General features: G+C 36.8%; 1 protein-coding gene across 1 annotated transcript; it reads right to left on the bottom strand.

The window, feature by feature from the left end:
• Positions 1 to 3379: 3379 nt before the first annotated feature.
• On the bottom strand, positions 3380 to 22284 carry ETV5 (ETS variant transcription factor 5). The gene is made up of 13 exons (XM_053472167.1): positions 22105 to 22284; positions 15286 to 15394; positions 14345 to 14429; positions 13072 to 13119; positions 12643 to 12693; positions 11851 to 11974; positions 11381 to 11614; positions 10236 to 10504; positions 7372 to 7434; positions 7179 to 7247; positions 6186 to 6358; positions 5630 to 5731; positions 3380 to 3717 (listed from the first exon to the last, which is right to left on the bottom strand). Exons 2-13 carry the CDS (start codon positions 15328 to 15330, stop codon positions 3496 to 3498), a joined length of 1485 nt encoding a protein of 494 aa, XP_053328142.1. The 5' UTR covers positions 15331 to 15394; positions 22105 to 22284; the 3' UTR covers positions 3380 to 3495.
• Positions 22285 to 22807: the final 523 nt, after the last annotated feature.

Below are 22807 nucleotides of genomic sequence, written 5' to 3'. Positions count from 1 at the left end.
CACATTTTTTGTGTTACAAGAAATAACAGGATATACGTGCCAGATCATTTACAATATATCTAGGTGCATAAGAATGATCTTGGCTTATTTTATAGAGCAGAGTGGACCTTTTATTGATTCAGTTTCAGATGATAAAATTAGACTGGATAGAAAAGAATATCTTAGAATGTATTGTCAATTTGGATTCCTTAACTGTATTGCGGTTTTTAATGTGTCAATTTGTAAGGAGAAAACATTTCCAATTTTGCGTAATGTATCGCAAGGCAGAAAACAGGAGGAATTCCTTATGATGGTATATACTATACAAAACGCTTCATGTTTAAACACATTCTTGATAATTTTGTGATTTAAAAAATAAGAATCGCTTGCACTTTGCACGACACCACATATTTGGGATTTACATAATGTGTACCATTAAACTATGGCTTGCAAATATATACATTCCCTTCCAATACAGGATTTGTACCTGCCCCTTTCTTTGTAATTAATAGTGATAGGGGGGTACCTATCCCAGCTAACTAGTACCTTTTCAGTGTTTAGTTTAATAGATTCCTCTAACAAGGGATCATATCATATAAATTAATTCTGAAATGTTAGATTTCATTAAAGCACAGTTAACTCAGTTAAGCACAAGTTCCAGGAGTGTATTTTGTAAAGCGTAGATGCTACATTTTAGCTGTTATTGCTCTGGTAAATCAGACATTGTGTTGAAATATTGATTACAGAAGAAAACCATTTCAAAATGTGTGTCAATGTTGCAAATAGTTTTTCAATAATAAAGTGCCCCTGAAAACTTTTTTTTTTTTAACTTTGTTCTCATGACAGTTTTGAAAACACACAAACCTCTAGTGACACCCTATTATACAGTGTATAGTTAATTACAGTAGTAACTAATGGCTGTCTTAACATACTATAACCACATTTCAAAGGCATTATCTACAGATAACAGAACTTAATACTATCATTTACAGTATTGCACATTTGCTAACCTTGTCATTTATGAATTTCTTTACTTTCCCTAAAAAAAAAAAGTGTACACTGTTTTTTCTTTTTATTAATGCCTTAAATGCTAAAGGATACTGTTTTGTAAATACTGTCTAGTATACAGAAGTGTATGTGGCTACGAGGTTGTACCCTGCAAAACATTAATTTTCACATACATTGGGTAAGTTTGTAGAACTCTTTTTGAACATGTTCATGTCCTAATCTAAATCAGAAAAACAGGGTCCAAACATTTAGATTAACAAGTTTTATTTTGGAATACACATGAAAGCAAATAAAACTGGTGCACAGCAATTTTGGATGCATGAGGAAAAGAAAAAAATTCTGGTATTGTACCAGGTACACATTTTCCTCGGGTTATAATTACATGTATATATGTGCATTATGTCGCAAACATTTCCTTAATGAACTGTATTACAATCATGCAGATGTTTGAACTGTATCACTAACTAAAACAGAAAAAAAAATTACGTTATATTCAAGGGACTACTCACCCCTCAAATACATTATACATCATTTTGCAGTAAATCTAGAGGCACACAAGTGTTGCTATGTACAAGACATTTGAAATGGTATATTAAAAAAAACTGTGCTTTCATGTTAGCCAGTCTGAAATGTGATTAGGGACCACCCCCTCCCAAAGAAAGCCAAACAAATTGAGTACGGCATATTACCAAGAACTCGCAAAAGGCAACAACTACCTTTAGGCCACTGCAATCCATAAAGGCAGGCTCCATTAGGTTTATACCTCCCGTTTACCTGAAAGCCCAGGAGATGGTTAGGCTCTAAGCGTGGTCTGCCATCCACAGATGCGACATTACCCAGTAGAGCCTTGTTAAATTCAGATTATGGTTAGCAACGTGAAATGTCTGCTTCTAATCACTGAAAACAGGTTGTTATTCACATGAACCCTTAACTTCAGTTTTAGAAAATATGGCACCTTGCCAGACAGTCTCCAAGCAGAATTTAATTAAAAACAATAGTTCTTAATGTTTTCTAAACACTACCGTATGAAAAATAGAGTAATCCATGCATTGAGAAAAAGTATGAAGTGTAAGTTTTAATAAATTGGTTTGGCAAAATGATCAAACAAGGGGAGAGATGGTTGGCTAAAGCCAGTGGTCATATATATATGTAACATATATACATATATGTATATACACATGCACAAACAAATACAGCGCATTAACCACTTCATCCCTCCTTTTTTTCCACCATACGTTTGCTGGCCCTACCATGTGTGAATTTATATGTATAGAAATGAGCAGGTAGTTCTCCAGATCTTAAAAAAAAAAAAAAAAAAAAAAAAGCCCTCTTAGCAAGCTTGTGGTGATGTAGGTGAAAAACATATCCTAAACACACACCTGTAAAGTCTCCGAGCATGGTTTCAATAACAGATTAGATTTAAAGGCTGTATAAATGTCCAATTTGTTTCTTTCAAACGCTAATAATGGCTCCAGTGTAATGTAAGCTTGCCAATAAAGCTGTCCAAAATGCTTTAAAATAACAATTTAAGAGATTCAACCGTTGCCATTTGTAGAAAAAAAAGCAAAGCAGAACCTAAAATCGCCAAGGTTTTAATGTACTTGTCATTAAAGCTCACTAAACCATTTTGTACAGTTATTCATGTCTTAATGCCATTCTTTGAAGTATTGTGCAAAACATGTCCATGCAGTTTGATGGTAATCATACATGTAAAAATAAATTGAATATGCAGAGATAACGTGGAAACAATGTTCAGGAGCCTGGATGGTCGTAAATCATTTTATCAATATCTCAATTTCAGGCATAAAAAAAAAAGTGCAGAAAGGAGTAGGTCTTGTCCTGAACACAAAATGGTCAACTGTATGAAAACCTGATTTCATTTGAGCAAAATTTGGCTAACTCCTAATTTAATGTAAGTCATTAACCATTCTTGGCATTAAGGTATTGTAATAAACCTTTCAATCTGAACATACAAAATTTTTTTCATCCTTAATAGAATGCCCTTTATTTTGTTTAGGAGATATTTCATATTCTATTGTGTTATATACAGCAGATATTCCAAAAGAGTATTAAATTGTACTACAAAACCTATTTTATTTACTTACATACTTACTGTCCCTTTTAAAGCAGTTGTGCATAATAATTTCCCTTTTCAGGGTAAAAGGCATCTACGCATACAGTTATTACATAGATTGTCATAATATTGGAGTGTCAGTCTATCAGGTTCTGTAAGAATTATACTCTTCAAAATAGAAAACGTAGGTCTTTTGCAGAACACCGTAAAACTCCTTACAAGCGAATTAATAATGTCCCATAAAATACACTCCTAGATGCTATTCTTGAAACTATATCAATATAGGAAATAAAAAAAAAAATACATGTTCAGCTTCAATTTATCAAGCACTCCATCTTTTAATGTTGAGATGATGTAGTCCTGCTTTAGAAAGCTTATTTAGGTTTAGTGTGTTGTTCCTTGCTCCTTCAGTCAATCCGGATGACCCATCCATTTTAGTAGGGTGTGTCCTCTGCATAAAATGGGTTTTTGACCAGTTCTAAATCCAGCAAATAACCATTGTTATCTTCATAGTGGGTTAGAGGTACAGTGCCATCTTCAGGAGCATGGCAGTCAGGTTCAATCTTTACTTGAGAGCGTTGATAGTCTGGAAAAGCCATAGTAAAGAGAGCTTCTGGATCACATACAAATTTATACACGTATCGTTCACCAGCCACCTGAAATAAAAAGTGAGAACTTTAACAATGGTTGATTTTACAGACTAAACACTGTAGAAACTATAGACAATAGAGAGTCAGCCAATTGCCTATTTACATGTATGTTGTAAAAGGGCAGCTGTTTTAGCAGCCCTGAGCAAAGATTTAGAGGGGGTAATAAAATGTTTTAGTGGGATCAGCGACGTACACCCAATCCAAACAAGGACCTTAGACCAGTAAAGTCCTTAAGCAGCTTCTTAATTTTCATAGGGTAGCACCATCTATCTTAAGCCCTATAAAAAGTGACTGCATAAATCACTTTATTTCACATCCTGAGGCTTTTGTATCAATAGTGAGATCTATCTGGACTCAGCTCAGGGTCAGCAATGCTGACAGAGTAAACTAACAGCGCTTAGCAAGACTACGTTTACATTTGAGGGGACCTTCACATTTATGTGGTGCCACATTGCATGTGCATGCAAGCATCCCAGGTTTAAAGAATTAACGCTACAGTGCTTACAAAGTATATTCATTCTTTGGGACTCCTGAGTGCTTTTAGGTGTTTGAATTCGGACACCACTGGAAACATCAGCTAGGATAATGGACAGATCCTGCTGGCTGATTATACATACTGTGTGATCACAATGAGAAGAGAAGTTTCTTCCTAAATAAAAGTATTATATGGAGTGCAGTGGTGCAACCAGGCTGCACCTCTGATGAAGTCAGCCATCAAAACAGATACATTGAAGGTATTACTGTACTGTAAGGATGTTGCTGACCCCCCCCCCAAGACTTTTTACAATTATATATTGTTACAAAAGTTTCCCTTAATAGTTTAGTTGCCACTTGACCACACAAAGATGGTTTGCTTATTGTGACCACATGCAAATTTCAGGAGATCAAAGCTATGACCCAGCAGGGCAACAACTGGGTCCAGCCATGTGCATCTTAATTTGCATAACGGGACAAAAGGCCTTTGGGATTGTTAAAGTGTCAAACTGGAGATGAAAGGTAAGCTCTAAAACCATTTCAATACTAAACTGCCAGCCTTACAGAGAAAATAGTAATTAATTACCAATAACTATCTATATATCAAATGCAACACAAGTATCCTAATAATCCATATACCATATTAAATGAATGAATAACAAACATAAGAGGTTTCTTCCATAACCCATTGATAACTCATGCAAAAGTGGTTTCATTATAAGAATATACAATACAGAAAAGAGGCAAATATTTTATTAGAAGTTTATTATTTATATGAAATATTTATTTATGCAGATATGCTAATATATTGTTATTTATGACTAGTGATGTGAATGTATACTATGGTTTTGGAATAATATACTATAACATTGTGCCATTTTTGGTTCATTGAATGTATTATTGTGAGGACAACTTTTAGGTTACGACACACCTTTTACTCTGCTCGTTGCATATACTTGTGCTTTGCACTCTTGATTCTTTTAGACTGAATTGATAAACAGTTGACCCAAAAACCATATGTACCCCTCTGTTGGTTTATTCCACACAGGTAATTAAGACTAGAACCTGCTCTCTTTACCAAAAGACACATTTGGGTAGGGTACAAACACAAACGTACCGAACGAGATTGTTTTTGGCGGTAAAAGCTATAAAAAGTAATGGGACAAATGTGACGCAACCATAATAAAAACTAATTGGATGTTTCTTCTGAATGACGACTCCTAGGACATCCCGAGAGCCAAATTCTCTTATGAGGAATGCACATCATGTCTACATGGTGCACACACTACTAGCCTGCTAGTAACACAGATGTCTTATGTACTCCACTCATATTGTTACCCAACATAATTTCACACCACACCTCAACATACACTATAATAGATAAGAATCAGACAAAAACATAAAAGAATAAAATAAAAGAAAGCATAATAGAAAATATATATACCTTCTGCATAATGCCTTTTTCATAGTAATAGCGAAGAGATCTGCTTAATTTGTCATAATTCATAGCTGGTCGGTTCTTCTGAATACCCCATCGCCTTGCAACCTAAAAATAAGAACATTGGTTACAGCTTTGCTTATAACTCTACTGGTAAAACGGGGATTTTCAGATGTGCACTTGGCGCTATCACATCATCTCTCTTTCCACAACAGTTTGTCACAGCAACACTACATAAGTCACATGCCTTGCCCCAAAACTCTGGGGCTGGTGACCAACTGCTTGGCAAACATCAAGTATTTTAATAAAATACCTCTAGTAGAACCTGCAGCCTAACAGATGCCCTTTTCCTCTCAGGTCCGAAGATTCCTGCTGCCAATTGGCTGCTTGAAGCAGCCAATCAACAAAAAGGGCAAATGCACATGGGGAGGTTCTGCAAAACCCCCTCTATGCCGTGAAAATGTAAAGACACACAATGGCAGGAGCGTCCCTTTAAATTACATTCCTATTTATTACCATAAATGTAATAAGATCACAGTACTTGGACATAACCATCACCCACCTCTTCAGGCTCAATAAGTTTAAATTCCATTCCTCTTCCAGTCCATGCAATGAAATGAGCATTCCCTGGGTCATCGAGGAGTGTCACCAGAAATTGCCAGAGCTGAAGGGACCCTCTGCGTTGATAAGGTGGGCCTTCCTTATAGAAGTTGGCCTCCTGTTTTACTTTACCACCTTAAGAAAAAAAAATGATAGACTTAAATCACTAAATATAAAAGTTTCAAATAAGCATTACAATTACACTGCAGTATTGCAACAAAGTGCGTACATAAATAAAAAAATAAAACTGCAATAATAGTGTGCCGTCAGCCCACTCTGCAACACAAAAGGTTACTTTAATATTGTGTTTATGCCTAGGTGATCGCAATAAAACTATACACAGTGCTATCTGAATCACAGTTCTGTTTCTACATTGTGGGGGTCTCCACAGAAATCGCCAACAGTCTTTTTTACTTATTTAAATGAAGTAAAGCATGCAAGGGCGTTGTGCAACCTTTAAAGTTTAAAACAACTATACTTCTAGATTTTCAATAAACCAGGTACTATCAATACAATGTGAATATACTTATTATCACTGGGTGATCAATTAGGATTATATTCTTAAATTTACTGAAGTGATCATAGTTTGTATGCAAGGCCCAAGTACAACAAGACACCTTTAAAGAAAAGGTGTCACAAATCCCATATTGAGGAGTAAAAAACATCCCTGGCATTGCGGGTTATGAGCGACCACATGCTGCACTCTTACACTCATAATGCGCAGTCACATGCTGAAGGACCAATTGTTTCAAACAATAGGTACACATGTGGTCCCATCAGCCATCGGCCAAAAAATAAAAAAAAATTAAAACACCAAAAAAAACACAATGTTCTATATAGGCTCTTGAGCGTGCAATAGCATTCACTTGCATTTACCAATCAGAAGACTGGATGGATCTGAAAGCCTAAACATTACAAAACAAATTGAAAGGTTATTCCTCTGATAAGCTCTTACCTTCCAGCCTCTCAGGCACAACACACGTGTCATCATAGTATAATCTGGCGTTTTGGTCATAAGGAAAACCTTGTAAAGAAAAAAAATTAATAAATAAATAAAATATTTAATATAAAAAAAGCACAATTAAGATTTAAAAAAAACTTTTAGTTTAATTTCTGGTTATACATACAAACAATAAAATCAGACTCACCTGAATTATCATTTTGGAAATAGTTTCCTGTCCCATAACAAGAGGACTGACAGTTAGGCACTTCTGAATTTGTAAATAAAAGAAAAAACAAGCATAAGAAAATCAGATTTAACTACTTGAAACTGGGCAGAAAAAAAATACAAATACATTAAATTCCGAGTTCTCTATATACCGTACTCTACATATACCTACTCAGAGGCATATGTAAATACAATGTTAAGAATCACTTACATAAGACAATCAATGACAGAATACACTTGACATGCAAAATAAATTAATCTTTTTGTAGAAATAGACAGCAGTGCCAACCCACCTAACTGATGGCAGAGTCAATTTACTCATTTGATGGCAAACTTCCAGATTTGATTAAGTCTGCACATCATACAAAAAAAGTAAACCTTGTATTATCTGGCAGATGATGGGGGTCACTACAACTGAAGGCAGAATTATAGCAGTAATTATTAGTTAACTAGTGCTCCACACTTAAGGATACGGTATTTAAAGAAACAATGAACCTTTATCAAAATGTGTAAACGTGTTTGCTCATTTCTGTAAGTTGATATTGTGTCTGGAGCAAAGATTGCCACATTTACCAATGAAAACAGAGCAATTCTGGGACTAGCGTCCCAACGTCTGAGCAACTGCCCATACGGATCCAATTGTAGGATTCTGTCAACTGCTCCTAACATTGATTTCTATTTTTAAATCATCTTGGTTTACCTTAATAAGAAGAAATTTATATAAAAGTACAGCTTTATTAAGGGCTTCAACATTTAGGATAATGAAGAAAGATTGCTCATTAAGGCACGCTTAATCATTTGGTAGATGTAAGCTAGTCCAAGACTCCCATGTATTCTGCGATGAGAGACTTGGTGTTATTAGATGACTTTGTAAATATGAGTTTGTGTTAAGGGGATTGCAGACCAGAGTAGTTATTTGCACTTTAAAACAGCTTACCAGTTCACAAATATAGAGAATGGTCTCTTATAAGATTATTACATTACACATTTCTACAAAAAGTGTGCCTCCCCCCAAAGAAAGATACTTGGGCAAGAAGGAATATACACGATTTTATGAACCACGGTAGTCCAATTACAATATAGAAATTACAGAAATAAACAGTTTACTGCTTTCATTTCTGTTTACCAAATCATTTCTCCTACACGTTCTGCTTAGAGCAGTATTCATGAGCAGACAGGGACTGTGTATAGCTGGCCGTTTCCAAAGCACTTGGAATGCTGGCCTTCTTCCATTTTCTTTCAAGAGCTGAAGGAAACATTTGGCATTGTGGAAAATGAATCTCAGTCTGCCTACACCGACATATGCCAGGCAAGGCAAAGGAACATACCAGCTTACAGAACGTGTTTATTTTACAAAATACCTAATAAAATGTAAGCCTAAAGAAACCTTGTTCACTACAAAAAACTACTTTAGGGCAACCCCTACACAACACATCCTCTCTACTATTGCAATACAAACCTGTAGCAACCCATTTAGAGGTTTCAAATTGTGCCATCTTATAGTATCTGTCAAAAAGTAACTTTACCCAGAGCCAAAAATTACGAGATACTCCACAAAATGTTCCAGGAATAAGGACCACTTCTCTTTAGAACAGAATGTAATATTATAGCCTCCTGATAATCACTTTTGTTAGATCTAATGGCAAGAAATTCTTCCATATCAACTACTAAAGCGATCCCTAAACGGAAAGCATCAGGGTCCAGCATTTCACAATGACCTATGATGCAATGACCTATTTAAACCCATCTCAAACTTTAAAGACAAAAAGTAGACATTTTAAACCAAATTGAAATCATGCAATGGGTTTTAAAGCATATGATAATTTATATAAAGAGTTTCTTCTCTTTAAGTCACATGTTAATTCCATCCCTCCCTCATATTGTGTAAACTGTTTAACAGTCCTCATGCAGTTTAATCACGGCTGTACGAAGATTGCTCTACTAATACTGACTCAAAATAACTGAACACTCATAACAAACACATATTATATATTATACACATACAAAACAAAATAAATGTCATTTGCAAATAGCCACAAGATAATATCTACGGTCCAAAATATGCCTGCTGGACAGAACATGAATGGAAATGCTGAACAGCTTATGTTGGCTTAGGGAAGTTAACATCTGCTCTGAGCCCGATTTAAAAAAAGAAATATAATCTCCAATACTAACTAGGTCGAATACCATCAAAGGACAAGTACTCTGCTGAGACTAGCCTTTAGCGTATGTGACAGGGTACAAGGTGTACATTGCCCCTAACCTGATACACAGTGACTGTTTATATTTCAGGGACTATTCTTTATATAGTCTAGGAAGAAATTTACATTTTTCCAAAAAGGGATTTGCAGATAGGGGACAATAAACAATTACAGCATGAACCCAACAATTTAATACCATGTATGGACTAAGCCATACAAGCAAACAGGATGCAAGCACTGCAAAGGGTGCAATATTAAACATTGCCCTGACAAGTGCAAATTGCAAAGGGGGCTTTTCCTTTGCCAAGTTAATAAATTATGCTTAATCTATACACTGTTCAGCCAATTAGGCTACAACATCTGCATTAGCTAGGTACTTTGATTATACAATCTATATTGTTTCTTCCTGTAAACAATATCCAAGTTATTTTTTCAAGTACAAGTTAACAAGAAAATAGAGCCCTGGAAGCAAAATCAGATGAGAATGGCTTGTGCTAGGTAGATAAATGTAATCTGCTGTTCATTAGCAATATGATTTGATATATGATGCATTATTAACCAGCAATTATTTCCACCACAGATTATGGTTTTGTTGGAACTCCAACCCAGAATCATGAAGATTTTCCGTATGAGAATTACACACCTGATTCAATACTGTAATCCTGAGGTTCTTGCTTAATTCCCAAGGAACTATGGAAATTACGCCTGGATGGACCATTCATGTCTTGATCGTAGAGGGGATTGTGATATTCCTGTTTGAATCCTTGATGAGGTGATGGAGGTGGCAGTGGTGGTGGTGGTGCAGAAACAGCAGGATCAGACATCTGCCTGTGATAAATTGGGCGAGACTGTCCTGCGACACCAGGAAAGCGAGGGAAAGACTGGCAAGGTTCTGACATTTGCCTCTGAAATCTGGAAGAGACAATAAAATTATGAAATGACAGTGGAGACACCGCAATACCATCAACTCATTGGAGGAAACTATGCCACTAAGAGCAGTGTACCTGAAAACACTTGCTCGCTTTAGCAAATATGAATTCATTTTTTTCAGGATCCTCATATAATAAGCGGCCATTGTATGATATTACCCTTAAGTACCCAAGCTTAGAAACAAACAAAAAAAAAAAAAAACTCCAACCAGGATTGCTTACACAAACTCCTTCCATACAAACAGCCAGTGCATTTATTAGAATACAATTTGTAGATTAACAAGAAGAAGAAGAAGAGAAAAAAAACCCCCCACACACTTTTCTTCAAAAGACATTTGAGAGAAACAAAAATATATATTGCTGCATTCTAGCTATAAGAACCAATAATAATAATACTTAACAGAAGGTTAATAAAGCTTGCATTTGGAAGTTTGAACAAGACAATTCAAGACATATTGTATCACGCATTTGGACATGAAAATTGATCTCCCACATGCCTGAATTATATCACTTCCATGCTGAGGATCTTTCTGCCACTGTACATGAAAAACAAGACCACGGCTGGTATGCCATTGCAGGAAATGACACTTCCAGATGGGCCTAAGCCAATGCCTCGTGCATAATTTGGAGGTCATCCAAAACACATGCCTGACAAAAGCAGGTATCTGTGTGGGACAAAAACACAGTCCTACAGATACCATGAAAAACAAAGATCTACACTCACAAAACAGACACATTCAGCAGCTCTGTAAATTATGATTTACATTGTCATGCATTAATTTTGGTAGATTTCACACTTAACTGTAAAGTTTATTTTTTGTCGCCGGTGTATACATATATAAAATCAGAAGATACTAACTTGTAATCCGCAGGATATGCCTTCTCTTGAATGTTCTTCTGGAGGTGGGTAATTTGGTGAAGAGGCTGTGGGACAGCAAATTCTTGTTTTTGCTCATGGTGCACAGACACAGAGGTATTTTGAACTGAAATTTCCAATGGTTGTGCAGAAATGGACTGTGGTGGTGGGGCAGATGAGGTGGTACATGTAGGGGTCAATGGCTTGACCCCAACAGGGTGTTTTCTTACATAGGCACTATAAGAAAATAAAAATGGGGAAACACCCTCATGAAATGACCTTAACTAAAAGCTAGTCTACTATGGCCCATTTCCCCCAACCACCAATATTTATACCAGCATGCGATCTGAGCTAAACGCAGCACCTCATTTTTCAATCATGCAGTAAGAAAACAAATATAGCATTTCATGAAGAAAAAAACAAAACAAAAACGTCTAAAAAAAATAAATAAATAAAAGGTTTTATGGAGATACCTGGAGTTATAGAGGCACTTTTCACCATAATTACCAGGAACATTATGGCTGCATGATGCTATCTCGGAGGATGGACTGTGAATTTCTCGTTTAATCTTTGCTGGCGGAGGACCATGAAGAATTACTGAGAAGAAAATGGTAATAAATGTCCGTTAAATGTGACGTTCCAGCAAAGCATGTGCAATATAAATGCATGCAAACCAAAAATGATTCTAGTGTATAGAGCTAGCAATATAGTAGACATGTTCAGATAAAATGGAAGCTGTGCAGCAGGGTTATCGACAGACCACTGCAGACTCCAGCGTGTCCTTCCACATCACTTTTTTTTTTTTTGAACACCGTTCCATGGACTATGTTGTATGCCCCCCCCCCAAAAAAAAAATCTTATATCATGCCACATTTTGCCTCATTCAACATTTTTCTGTATTGTGACAAGCTTACGTTATGTGATTAATCCTTTAGAGAAAAGAAACTGACAGATCTGCCAACACCTATGTGCTCAAGAACCCAGTTAATGTACTGGGTGGAACAGCAACCTTAAAAGTTCACATTACAATACAACAAGCTGGTTAAGGCAGGCAAAGTCTGAAGAGGGTAAATCTTCCTAACCAGGCTCCCACTCCTAAATGCAAGGTTCATTCAAGAGGTCAACCACTTTGGATGTAGGTCCTGAGCAGAGGGGTTTTTTTTTATTTTTTTATTTTTTTTTTAAAACACAAAAATGAAGCCGGAACCAGCAGTGAGATATATTATACACAAATAGAAAGTAAAAAAAAATTGTATATTACTTACAATTATCAGACTGAAAATCTGGAACATACTGTTCATCGTCTGGGACGTGTGCTGAAGGGTGGAAAAAAAAAACAAAAACACAGAAAATATGTAGTTATACATATAAATAAATAGTATGACAAAGCCAAACCTTCCAGTACCAATTCTTTTTATGCACACACACACACCCCTGCAAAATGCATTAATGACTTAAACTCAGGCTGCAGTTTTGTGAAAATAATAATTAAAATAATAAATAGGAGGCGGTACTGTGTGGAGTCATAGTGTGAGAAAAAAAAAAGGCCATTTTGGTACTTAATAACCAATTAAACGAAACTTAATATAAAAATACCTGCTGTTGGATACTAGAGACTTTAAGGTGCAAGAGTTCAGAGTTAGAGACGTTAGACGTATCATGAAACAGAGCTTTAGGCGTACAATAAAGCCTACCTTCAATTAGCCATCCCTCTTGTAGCTGACTAAGATCTTGGAACAACTCTGGAACCAAGAAGAGGAACAAATAAGAAAAGCTGGTTATAGAACATCCTCAAGCCACCATTAACACGATATCTGGAAGGTGTCCAACAGTACTATGGTTCATGCTGCTGGCGGGGACATTGCACTTCACAAACAAACACAAGGGGCTGGAAAAGTATTGGGGGCTAAATTAAACCGTAAAAATAAATGAACTTTAAATACGTTTTAAATTTCTAATTTCCCTCAAAAATGCATTATCTTGTGTTAATTGTAGCTCATCTGTTTCCAGTACCGACTTAAGAACTTTAATTAGTATGACCCATTACTCCACTGAGAAATTCACCATTATCTCAGGGGAACACTATCATACATCAACCATCAATTAAACATTTCCATCAGAATCTGAATCATCAGAAAATCACATCAGATTCCTGGAAGTCTGCCTTTTAGTCCAAGTCTAAACAGAACTTAGGGCAGCAGTACGAAAATCATAAAATGTTTGCATCTTACCAACACATGAATTATTTACATTTACAGAGACATTTTCTGCTAAGATCTATCTTTCATTAATTGATTCTTTGATTTGTACATCAGTTATGTTTGTAAAGCTCTTAGTGATGGACTAAAGTATCTTGGCGGGTAAGATCAGTTATATACGCTACACTGTATAAAGTGCAAACAGACTGCAAAGAACTTTGCCAAGTATGATAGCCAAGGCCTCATTTTATGGACGTGGCCTGTGATACATCGGTAGCTTACCAAGCTTTCCCCAAAATATTACACACGGTATCCAGTGCTTTCCATGTGTAAGAACTACATATTTTAATGCATTATGCCGATTTCCTAATAGTGCCTGACAAACCCACATGAGTTCCCAGGCAGGATTTACAAGCGGGCTTCCTCTAAACATAAAGATTAAACTATATGGGAGTGGGATTGGCATTAATTTGGTGACTCAATGGGGTTAAGTGGCCAGAGCGGACAAAGCTTTGTCAAAAGTGATTACTAAAATGCTAGGAACTACCCATAACCCCAATGTGAAAAGGTGGACTTCAAAACAGCTTCACGACCATGCAGCTAATATTAAAAAAAAATAAAAATAGTTTGGGTATGGCGTGACTCCCTGGTATGTGGTTTCTACTTAATGAACAGCTCTCTCGTACTCTATGTGTTGGTTCATTGCAAAAAAAAAAAAAAAAAAAGAAAAAAAAAACAAAAAAAAAAAAACTGGAATAATGATATAAACCTTCAGAATCATGTGCCAAGTCTGTGTCCAGAAATCTTCTTTTCCGGTCAGTAACTATTCGATTTCTACATTCTTCAGCAGGCCTCTACAAATTAAAAAAAATTAAATAAATAAAATAAAAACAGAACCCAAGTAACTTAGCAAAAAAGGACAATTAACAGATATGAACTTCAGAAACACCTACAAACAAAATAAATTAAATGGACATTCTTTTAGACCTCTCACAGCATTACGGTAATTTTGTCAAATAAACACTTAATCGAAAATCTTTTTTGGGTTTGACAATACTGTCAGTGGTCCAACTTTTTTTTTTTTTTTTAATTCTCTGATACAAATTACTCAAAATTATGCCAGAACGCAGTGCTACACTGGTTCTAATTTTCTAACTAGTTTCTTAATGTCGCCAGCAGAATAAACTGGACGCCAAGGATGGTAGGTGACAAATGCAGCAGAAGAAATAAAGAAGGCAGACTTGGGATGGTTGTATGAGGAGCTGGAACGAGAACAGCAGCTGCAGTCTGACAACTAAGGAAAAATACATTTTATTGACACAACAGCGCTAAATGTGTCACAATGCATTTCCTTTTTTGTGGTACAGTGACTTTTATAATGCTGTTCTTGTTGGTTTATACACACTAGGGTTGATGCAGAAGGTTGAAAGAAAGGTCTAACGATGAAGACACCATAGCAATCAATTAAATGTTCCTCCCAACTGCTTTTACACCAGAATTTTTCTATATACACAAATTCCCTTCATTGGCACTTTGCAGAGTCAGGATTTTAAGAAATGTCTGCTTTAGAAACCCCATGTTATTACTATATAAGCAAAACAATAAAATATAAGCATGCATATTTACAAGGTCTTTGAAACAATCAGCTTTGAAAGTAAAATCAGATTTAATTTTGCCTAAAGGCTAACACACACACTTCATGTCACTTACCCCTGGGGCCACAAAAGGAACTTGTTGGTCATAAAAGCAATCCATTGTGCATCAGAAGTTCTATCTTAAGCATCCAGAGCACACAAAACCTGTAAATCTTCCCTTCAACCTTATAAAATAAAAAAAAATAAAAACACAGGATTAGGATGTGGCTATAACTTTCAGCCATTTTCACATGTAATAAATGTCCTCCAGATACACTCAGCAGCTGTTGAGATTATTTAAAAACATGGATGTGTCTTAAGGGTAGTGTAATCAAAATTAACCCTTTTCAAATGCACGGAGGGATTCAGCAGCATTTCCCCTTATCTGTTTGCCTCTTTCCCTGCACCCCAAGATCCTGCCTGCCACCGCGAATACATGGTTTACTCACCACCAGCCCAAAAGATGGCTTCCTTGAGAGTTACAAGGAGTCTAATCAGACCTCCTTTAAATCAGTGCAATTCATTTAGCTATATTAGGTTTAAAATAAAGCCTGATTTAGATAAATAAAATCCAGTTCAATAGCACGTAGGACAAAACCTACATCACGTATAAATTACCTGTCCTGGACATCCCTCTCTTCTACTCACTCCTTTAGCTTCTGCTAATGGTAGGCATAATTTTTTATCACATAGTTTGCATGGCCATTGAGCTGGGCTTGCGCTTAACGTTTTATTGATTTGAATAACCCTATTGAAGGCACTCAGACATTTACCTATACCACATGGAGCTCAAAATTAACAAAGTGATAAAAAGCCAGCATGTTTCTTCAACTACAGCACTGTGATCAGGTTCATTTTTAGGGGACCACAGCACACTAACTTTTAGCAGTCAAGAAACACAATGATGAGAAGGCAATCCGAAGCATGCCAAGGTCTGCCCTGATGTCTCCAGAGATCGGGATTAAAAATGGAGGCATGATGCAAGTATGAAGTGTCATGGATAAAATACAAAGACAGCCTGTAATCATAAAGTGATTAAAGTAAAATCAAAAGAATTTCTTTCTTGAATTGCCCATTCTATACTTTTGATAAAGACAAATACGATTTGGAGTGGAATCTGATAAAACCGCAAGTGATGAGTGCCGGGTTATGCCTCAGCACAGTGAAGTAAACTATGGAAAAACACCACCATCCAGGATATTGTAATAAAATGGCGTCACATGCTAGCTCTATGCATAAAAAATGGGCCCGTATGATTGGACTAAATACAAAAAGGGACTTGCTCACACAAGTGTGTCAATATGCAATCCTTCAGCAAATCATAACTTCACAGCATCCAAGATTTAACAGCATTTACATACATAGTAAGCAGCGAGTATTGGGGAGAAACGCACTTGTGTTAGCGAGGTGCTCTCCCACTTAAGCAAAACATTGATTTGATCTCCAGCATGTTAGTTAAACAAATAAACCTTCGCGGATCATTTTTAAAGCATTTTAGTTTCTATGGCAAACACCCATCAGGGTCTACTTGTGTTGCATGACATTTAAGTGCTCCTGGCAAAAATTGAATAATATTTTAGGAATGATTTCTGGGAACGGTTTAGATGTTTGTTAGTGCAGCTCGGGTTAGTATAGTTTTATTTATTGTTATTATTTAACAGTGTAGGTGGAACAGTATCTTTTGCACTTTGCAACAGTTGCCTGGAACTAGAAGGGGGGGGTAAAGATGATTCAACAATCTGTGCAGAGGGGGGTATTAAAACAGCATGGCTTGTGTTTGGACTAGCCAGGTATATATAACAGACAGACTTGGGGCACCTAGCACCTGGAAGGGGAGGTAAGGGACACAGAGAGAGCTGTCTGTCCAGCCCCTTGTTTTATTACTGCCCACTCAAACTTACATTGTAAATCTTAAGACCTCTTACCCTTGAGGAATAGACAATTTTCTGATAATAGGGGTCCTATATTATAAAATTAAATTATTTAACAGAGTGGGTGCTTTAAACCCAAGATGAAAGAACCTGAAAGAATTAATGTGAACAGAAACGCCACCTGACATACAGCATGTGAGCAACTTTAACTCACCAGGGAATACTTGTGCTGCATCAACCAAGCGATTTAACATATGCCCTACACTTTAGCTGGGACAGAGATATGTACCTAAAAGCGTATAGACAAAGGCAACTTGCTAAACTTTGTTGCAAATGTCATTAATGCAGCACATAAATAACACCTTGCAATAATAACATTAAAGATAAAACATATCTGCTCAAATACAGTATAGTAAACTGGCAGTTAAATAAATAAAAAAAATAAAGTACAAAACGGCCTAAAATGTATTCAGCACATTATGCATAGTAAAAAATGAAGTAATGGAAAAAAGGCACACAAGCTACAAAACACAGTTTGTCTCACAACCAGCTAATGCTTTTTAAATCAAACATTTAAAAATGAGACTGTTCATCTATAACACATACATCTAGCATTGCTTAACTTTCATACTCCCCCCCTCAAAAAAAAGAAAAAGCGCACACACACAAATGCAGCCACTACCATGACTTGAGTAATGGCATATCCCATTCAGACAAAAAACATGTAGAACTGTACGGAATACCCCTCCCTCTCTCTGCAAACATTTTTTTTTCTTGTGGGCTGAGGGAGAAATCAGGTATGCATGTAAATGGTTCAACACAAGGCCCCATTCACAAAACCACGCTCAAGTCAGCCAGGTTTTTCTTAGCTTTTCCATTCATAAAAAAATTCCTGCACATGTGCTCTTGCCCTATTCCATTTCATGAACAAACATGCAACATGTAACCTCCCAAGGCACTAAAACAGGAAAAGAGGAAAGATTTACAGCTGCATTAACAAAAAACAGACTCCATTCATAAAAAAAAAAAAAAAAAAAAAAGAAGAAGTACAGCTGAAGCCACTGAATAGAGTGTTCTAAACAAAATAGAGTTTAAAAACCAAATACAACCAAATAGTGAGATATAGCCCAAGCTCAATTCAACAAAAATGTACTTGTTAGGAAGAGGCTGAGATTAATGAAGTTGCAAAAATACAAAACAAACAAACAAAAAAAAAGCTTGAAAGACTTTTGTAAAACCAAAATGAAAGGGGACATGGCAAAAGCACCATGAATACAAGGAGAGTTTGATAAAGTAGTATAAAACTGCACTAAAAAATAAATATCTAGAAAAGAAAAAAAAAGAAAAAAAAATTTCTTAACATTCATAGAGAGATTTGTAGCAGGGTAGAAGATTAGAATGCGAGATCAAGTTGATGTAAGCTCTTAAATACAAAAAGTTGAGTACAACTACGACTTTAGATTGTCTCTAAATTATGTTTTATGAGTGGAAATAGAACTGGACGGAGGCATTTTTATGGATCTGTTAAGCAAATCACCTCTTTGCAAAAAAAAAAAATAAAAAAAAAAAGTAGTACTAAAAGATTATAAAGTAGCATATTTTCAAACTTCAGATAAAGAGATGAATAATGACAACATATAAAGACAAGCATCATTATGAGCAGCCTGGTATTTCTATAGGTCTTATAATGTATAGATTGTCTTCTATATGAAATAAAAGTATGGGCAGCAAGCCTATATATGCCACTTATATTTGTACATAACAAAAAATAAGTGTTTAATCAAATGCGGGAGTTGCAGGACATATAAAATGATTAAATGTATGCAGAAGCTATTCCATCCTATACATCTGACATATAATGTACATGCATTCCATATACAGAGACAAATGAAATCCAACTTCATCTGACAACCAAAAATAAAGCTTAATGTATGCTGGAGAAGAATAGAAACGGACAAGTGATATGTCATCTCTTTTGAGATGGGCCCTGAAATATTTTTAGTGAAGTCCACATAGGATACAGGAAATGCCTTCACAGAAATGGGGGCAGCACTTTAGCACTCAATGGTCCCAACAAGAATTATATCTGGCATTGAGGGTTCAGCAGTGCCGAGAAGAAATACACGCTAGCAAAAGTTACAAAACAGCAGATTATTAATACCAACGTATGCAATATATTCAATGACAAACACAGAACACAGATCCTAAAATCCAAAACCAAGATGCGGACCAGCCAGTCTGCAGAAGGCACAGCCAAAATTAAATAAAGAGAGGAATTCCTATAGTTAGAACAGACCAACAGAAGACGCCGAATGACTATTATATTAGATGACCCACATTCCTGGTAGCTGCACGGAGGCCGCGGTTACAATGTCACCCAGGACATCACAGCAATATCCTTCAGGAAGGTTCTACTCAATGGAAGTTAAGTCACAGAATAAAATGAAGACTGAAATAATAAACTCGCCAACTAAGAACTCACCATTTTAGGTTATGTGATATTGAGAAGCTGCCAAACACCACTAGATGGCTGCTTTCTGGCAGTGCTTATGAAACCACTGCCAAGTTCTTTCCTCTGCACCTTCCCTATCCTTATGATCCCCCTGGAGATTAATGAACAGACTTTTTATTGTTTAAGAAGTGCGATAAGTACTTTTAAGTCTTATCTAGCTAGCTAGCTAAAGATAGTGCTTTACAAACAAGGAAAAAAGGCAGAAGTTGTGCATGTAATCAAAGACCCTTTTTCACCTGGATGCATGCAGCACTGAGGAGTATAACAATAAAAAGAAATCTGTGCAGTAATGCAGCCACCTCATTACTTCAGAAAGGGAAACCTTGATGGGCTAGTAAATGAGGCATTTTCCTACTATGCTGGGCCAGTTTGAATAATTTGATTGAAGCACAGAAACACCAGCACTACAATGTGATCTCCAAAGCAGCGGCGTTGGGTTTCTAGTAAGGTCTTATTGTAATGTCTATAAACCAGCACAAGGTCTATTGGCCATTTGTAAAGCGCAGGCAGCTACAGCATGGAAGCCGTCATGTTATAAAAGGTGAAGACATAGTAGCTTTTTCAAAGTATCACTGCTTGTTCTTTAGTGACTTACAACACACTAACCAAAGAAAAACAATTCATAAACCAACTTCCTGATACAGATACACCCATAGTGCATCTTATCCTACGGACGGCGGACAATATTCATATTCTGTTGTGCATCACTAACGTTATTACTATCAAGGGACTACAAAGCAGACAGAAGCTTCCCTGTACTACACATGAAACATAAAGGAGAGTTACGCCATTACTATATTTATCAAAAGGTACCTCCCCCTCTCCAGTGGGCCTAGAAACATTACACGGCGAGTGCAAATCATAAAGCAGCCTCCTATGGTGTGTGATATAGATTATATACCCATCCCCTCGTCCATGTATACCGGTTTGAAATGCTAGTAAACGAGTATAATTAGGTTTTGTTTTGTTTTTTTGTTAATAATTACTCCAACAATAACATGTCACTTGGTTCAAAAATCCACACCGGGTCATCAAAGCACCGAACAAAATGAATCCACATCCCAAACATCTGCAAATGCTAAAGGGACGGAGACTCGCTTTAACTCTTAGAAGAGCAAATAGGTTACCCCAATTGTGTGACACGGGGGATGGGAATCCTTTCATGCATACACAGTAGGCTAAAAGATACGATCACGATACTCAATGCAGAAACCACAAGCACTGTCATTATCGAACTTTTGGTCTGGTGATATACGTTCACATAACACTGTTAACCCTCAGAGTGGATTGTAATGTTTTTGAAACAGTATTCTTAATCTTTAATGAGCACTACTGCATAGTTAGATTTTTTTTTACCATAGCCAAAAATTACACTAAAAACTAAGCTAAGATTATTTTTGAAAAGGCAGCACAAGAACTTGGTTTTGCTCTTATACCAAAAGTCCATAGGCTGGGTCACTTAATTAAAAAGTTCTATTAAGAAATGTATTTAGAAAATGCGGGTCTAGTCTTCAACCCGAAAAGAAATAGGTTTTAGTTATCCAACAAAGTTCCAGTCTGGGAACATTTTACAACATCAAGCAGTCTGTAAGCTCAGGATGGAAAAGTTACAAAACAAAAGTAATAAATAAAAAAAAATACAGAGTAACTTATTTTTAATTACATCTGAAGGTAACACATCAGCGGAGAGAGAGCCCTGTGTCTTTCATCCTACACAACATTTGGTAATTGTTTGCCTCTAGGTGAGTTAATCACTGGCTCACTTTTATGGTGTGCAATAGCCCAGAAGGCTGGCCTGTTGGCAGCATATTACCAACTTGAAAATAATAGGGCCCAGTTTAGCCTGAATGCCGCAGATCTATCTGTTACAGGACATGCTCAATCTGTCTTTGGAAGCAAATCAAACAGCAATTTTACAGATATGTGATAATTAATAGAATGCTTTTTCACATACATCAAAGGACTCAAATACAGCACTTTCTTGCAGAATAATATATATAAAAAAACTTTTTCCACCCTGGAAGCAGCATAAAAGATTAACACTAGGTCTCTCTAGTTAAAATGAGCATTCACAATTACAAGAAGGTGACTTTTCGAATGAGGCCATATGCAAAGCTTTATACTCAGTTTCTGGGGTCTAAAGTTGCAAAGACAAATGCTTTTGCTTGTGGTTTGATTCTGGAAGGGAGATTATATGAAGCATCCGATCCCATGCTGGGCAGGGAAGGTGAGAGGTGTCAAGTAATCTGCATATTAGCTTCTCTTTGCTATTTAAAGCATGTTCTCGCAGCAAATCCCACTTAAACTCTGCAAAAAAAGGGGTTCTGCACGAGCCCTGAATGATGTAATTCTCACTGAACCACTTAACCGGACCACTAGGCTGCAGCAGAATGTAGGCGAGGCCTCGCACACCTGATACATCAGACCCCGAGGACGACACGATATACGCAGCCATCCCATATGCACTAACGCGTTAAGGCCGCTCTTTCGCCATATATGCACAGCCACTTACCGCGCTCCAATGCGAAACGTATGCGATTCAAGAGGAATAACCCACGGGTTGGAAAAGGTGGGGGAGGAATACGGTAGAACCTTCGGTGCGACTCATAAAGAGAACTAAAGCTCCATCCATAAACAGGACAAAAAAGGGACCGCAAACGGCACACCAGCACAATCCGTCTTTCTCAATGAATCCGATCCTTTCTCCCCACCCATTAATAATAATAGAACTCTACCATTGGCCAACGTCAACCCGGAGACAAGTCAGTCACGACTTGTTTATCCGCAGGCTGCCCAATGACACGTCGTTCAGCAGATACCACCTTTTTCTGATTGGGCCAATAATAACAGTGGGCGGGTCTAATGGGCTTAATCTCATTCATGGTTTTGCTGAAAGCGGAGCTGAGAGAAGGCGTATCCCCAGTGAACTCCAGCTGACTGAGCCATGCATAATTTATTCAAGGATGTGTCCCATTCATAAAATGGAAATCTGTTGTGCGCAACGGCAACCATGCTAGTATCGGACATGAATAGTTCCCATTCATGAGCGCGCCTATTTCCTATACGCTCTGGCCGTCTTTGACAAGACCTTGTTTTTTGTCGAAGAGTAATAGTTAAAAGCACAAAATAATAACTTTGATGAACATTGCGAATAAATCAAAATACTTTACAATAAAATATTTATGTTGCGTCCATTTTGAAGCTGACAGTGAAGG

Source organism: Spea bombifrons, chromosome 7 (assembly GCF_027358695.1).
Source record: "Spea bombifrons isolate aSpeBom1 chromosome 7, aSpeBom1.2.pri, whole genome shotgun sequence".
NCBI lineage: Eukaryota > Metazoa > Chordata > Amphibia > Anura > Pelobatidae > Spea > Spea bombifrons.
The sequence above is the reverse complement of the archived record's forward strand: the minus strand, read 5'-3'. Positions and strand labels throughout refer to the sequence as shown.

Coding starts and splice junctions, on each gene's coding strand:
- ETV5 (XM_053472167.1), bottom strand. CDS start 15,330: ATGGATTGCTTTTATGACCAACAAGTTCCTTTTGTGGCCCCAGGG. Junction 13,120..14,344: donor CTTGGCACATGATTCTGAAG/GTTTATATCATT, acceptor TCTTGGTTCCAG/AGTTGTTCCAAGATCTTAGT. Junction 6,359..7,178: donor TGTGCCTGAGAGGCTGGAAG/GTAAGAGCTTAT, acceptor TTTTTTCTTAAG/GTGGTAAAGTAAAACAGGAG.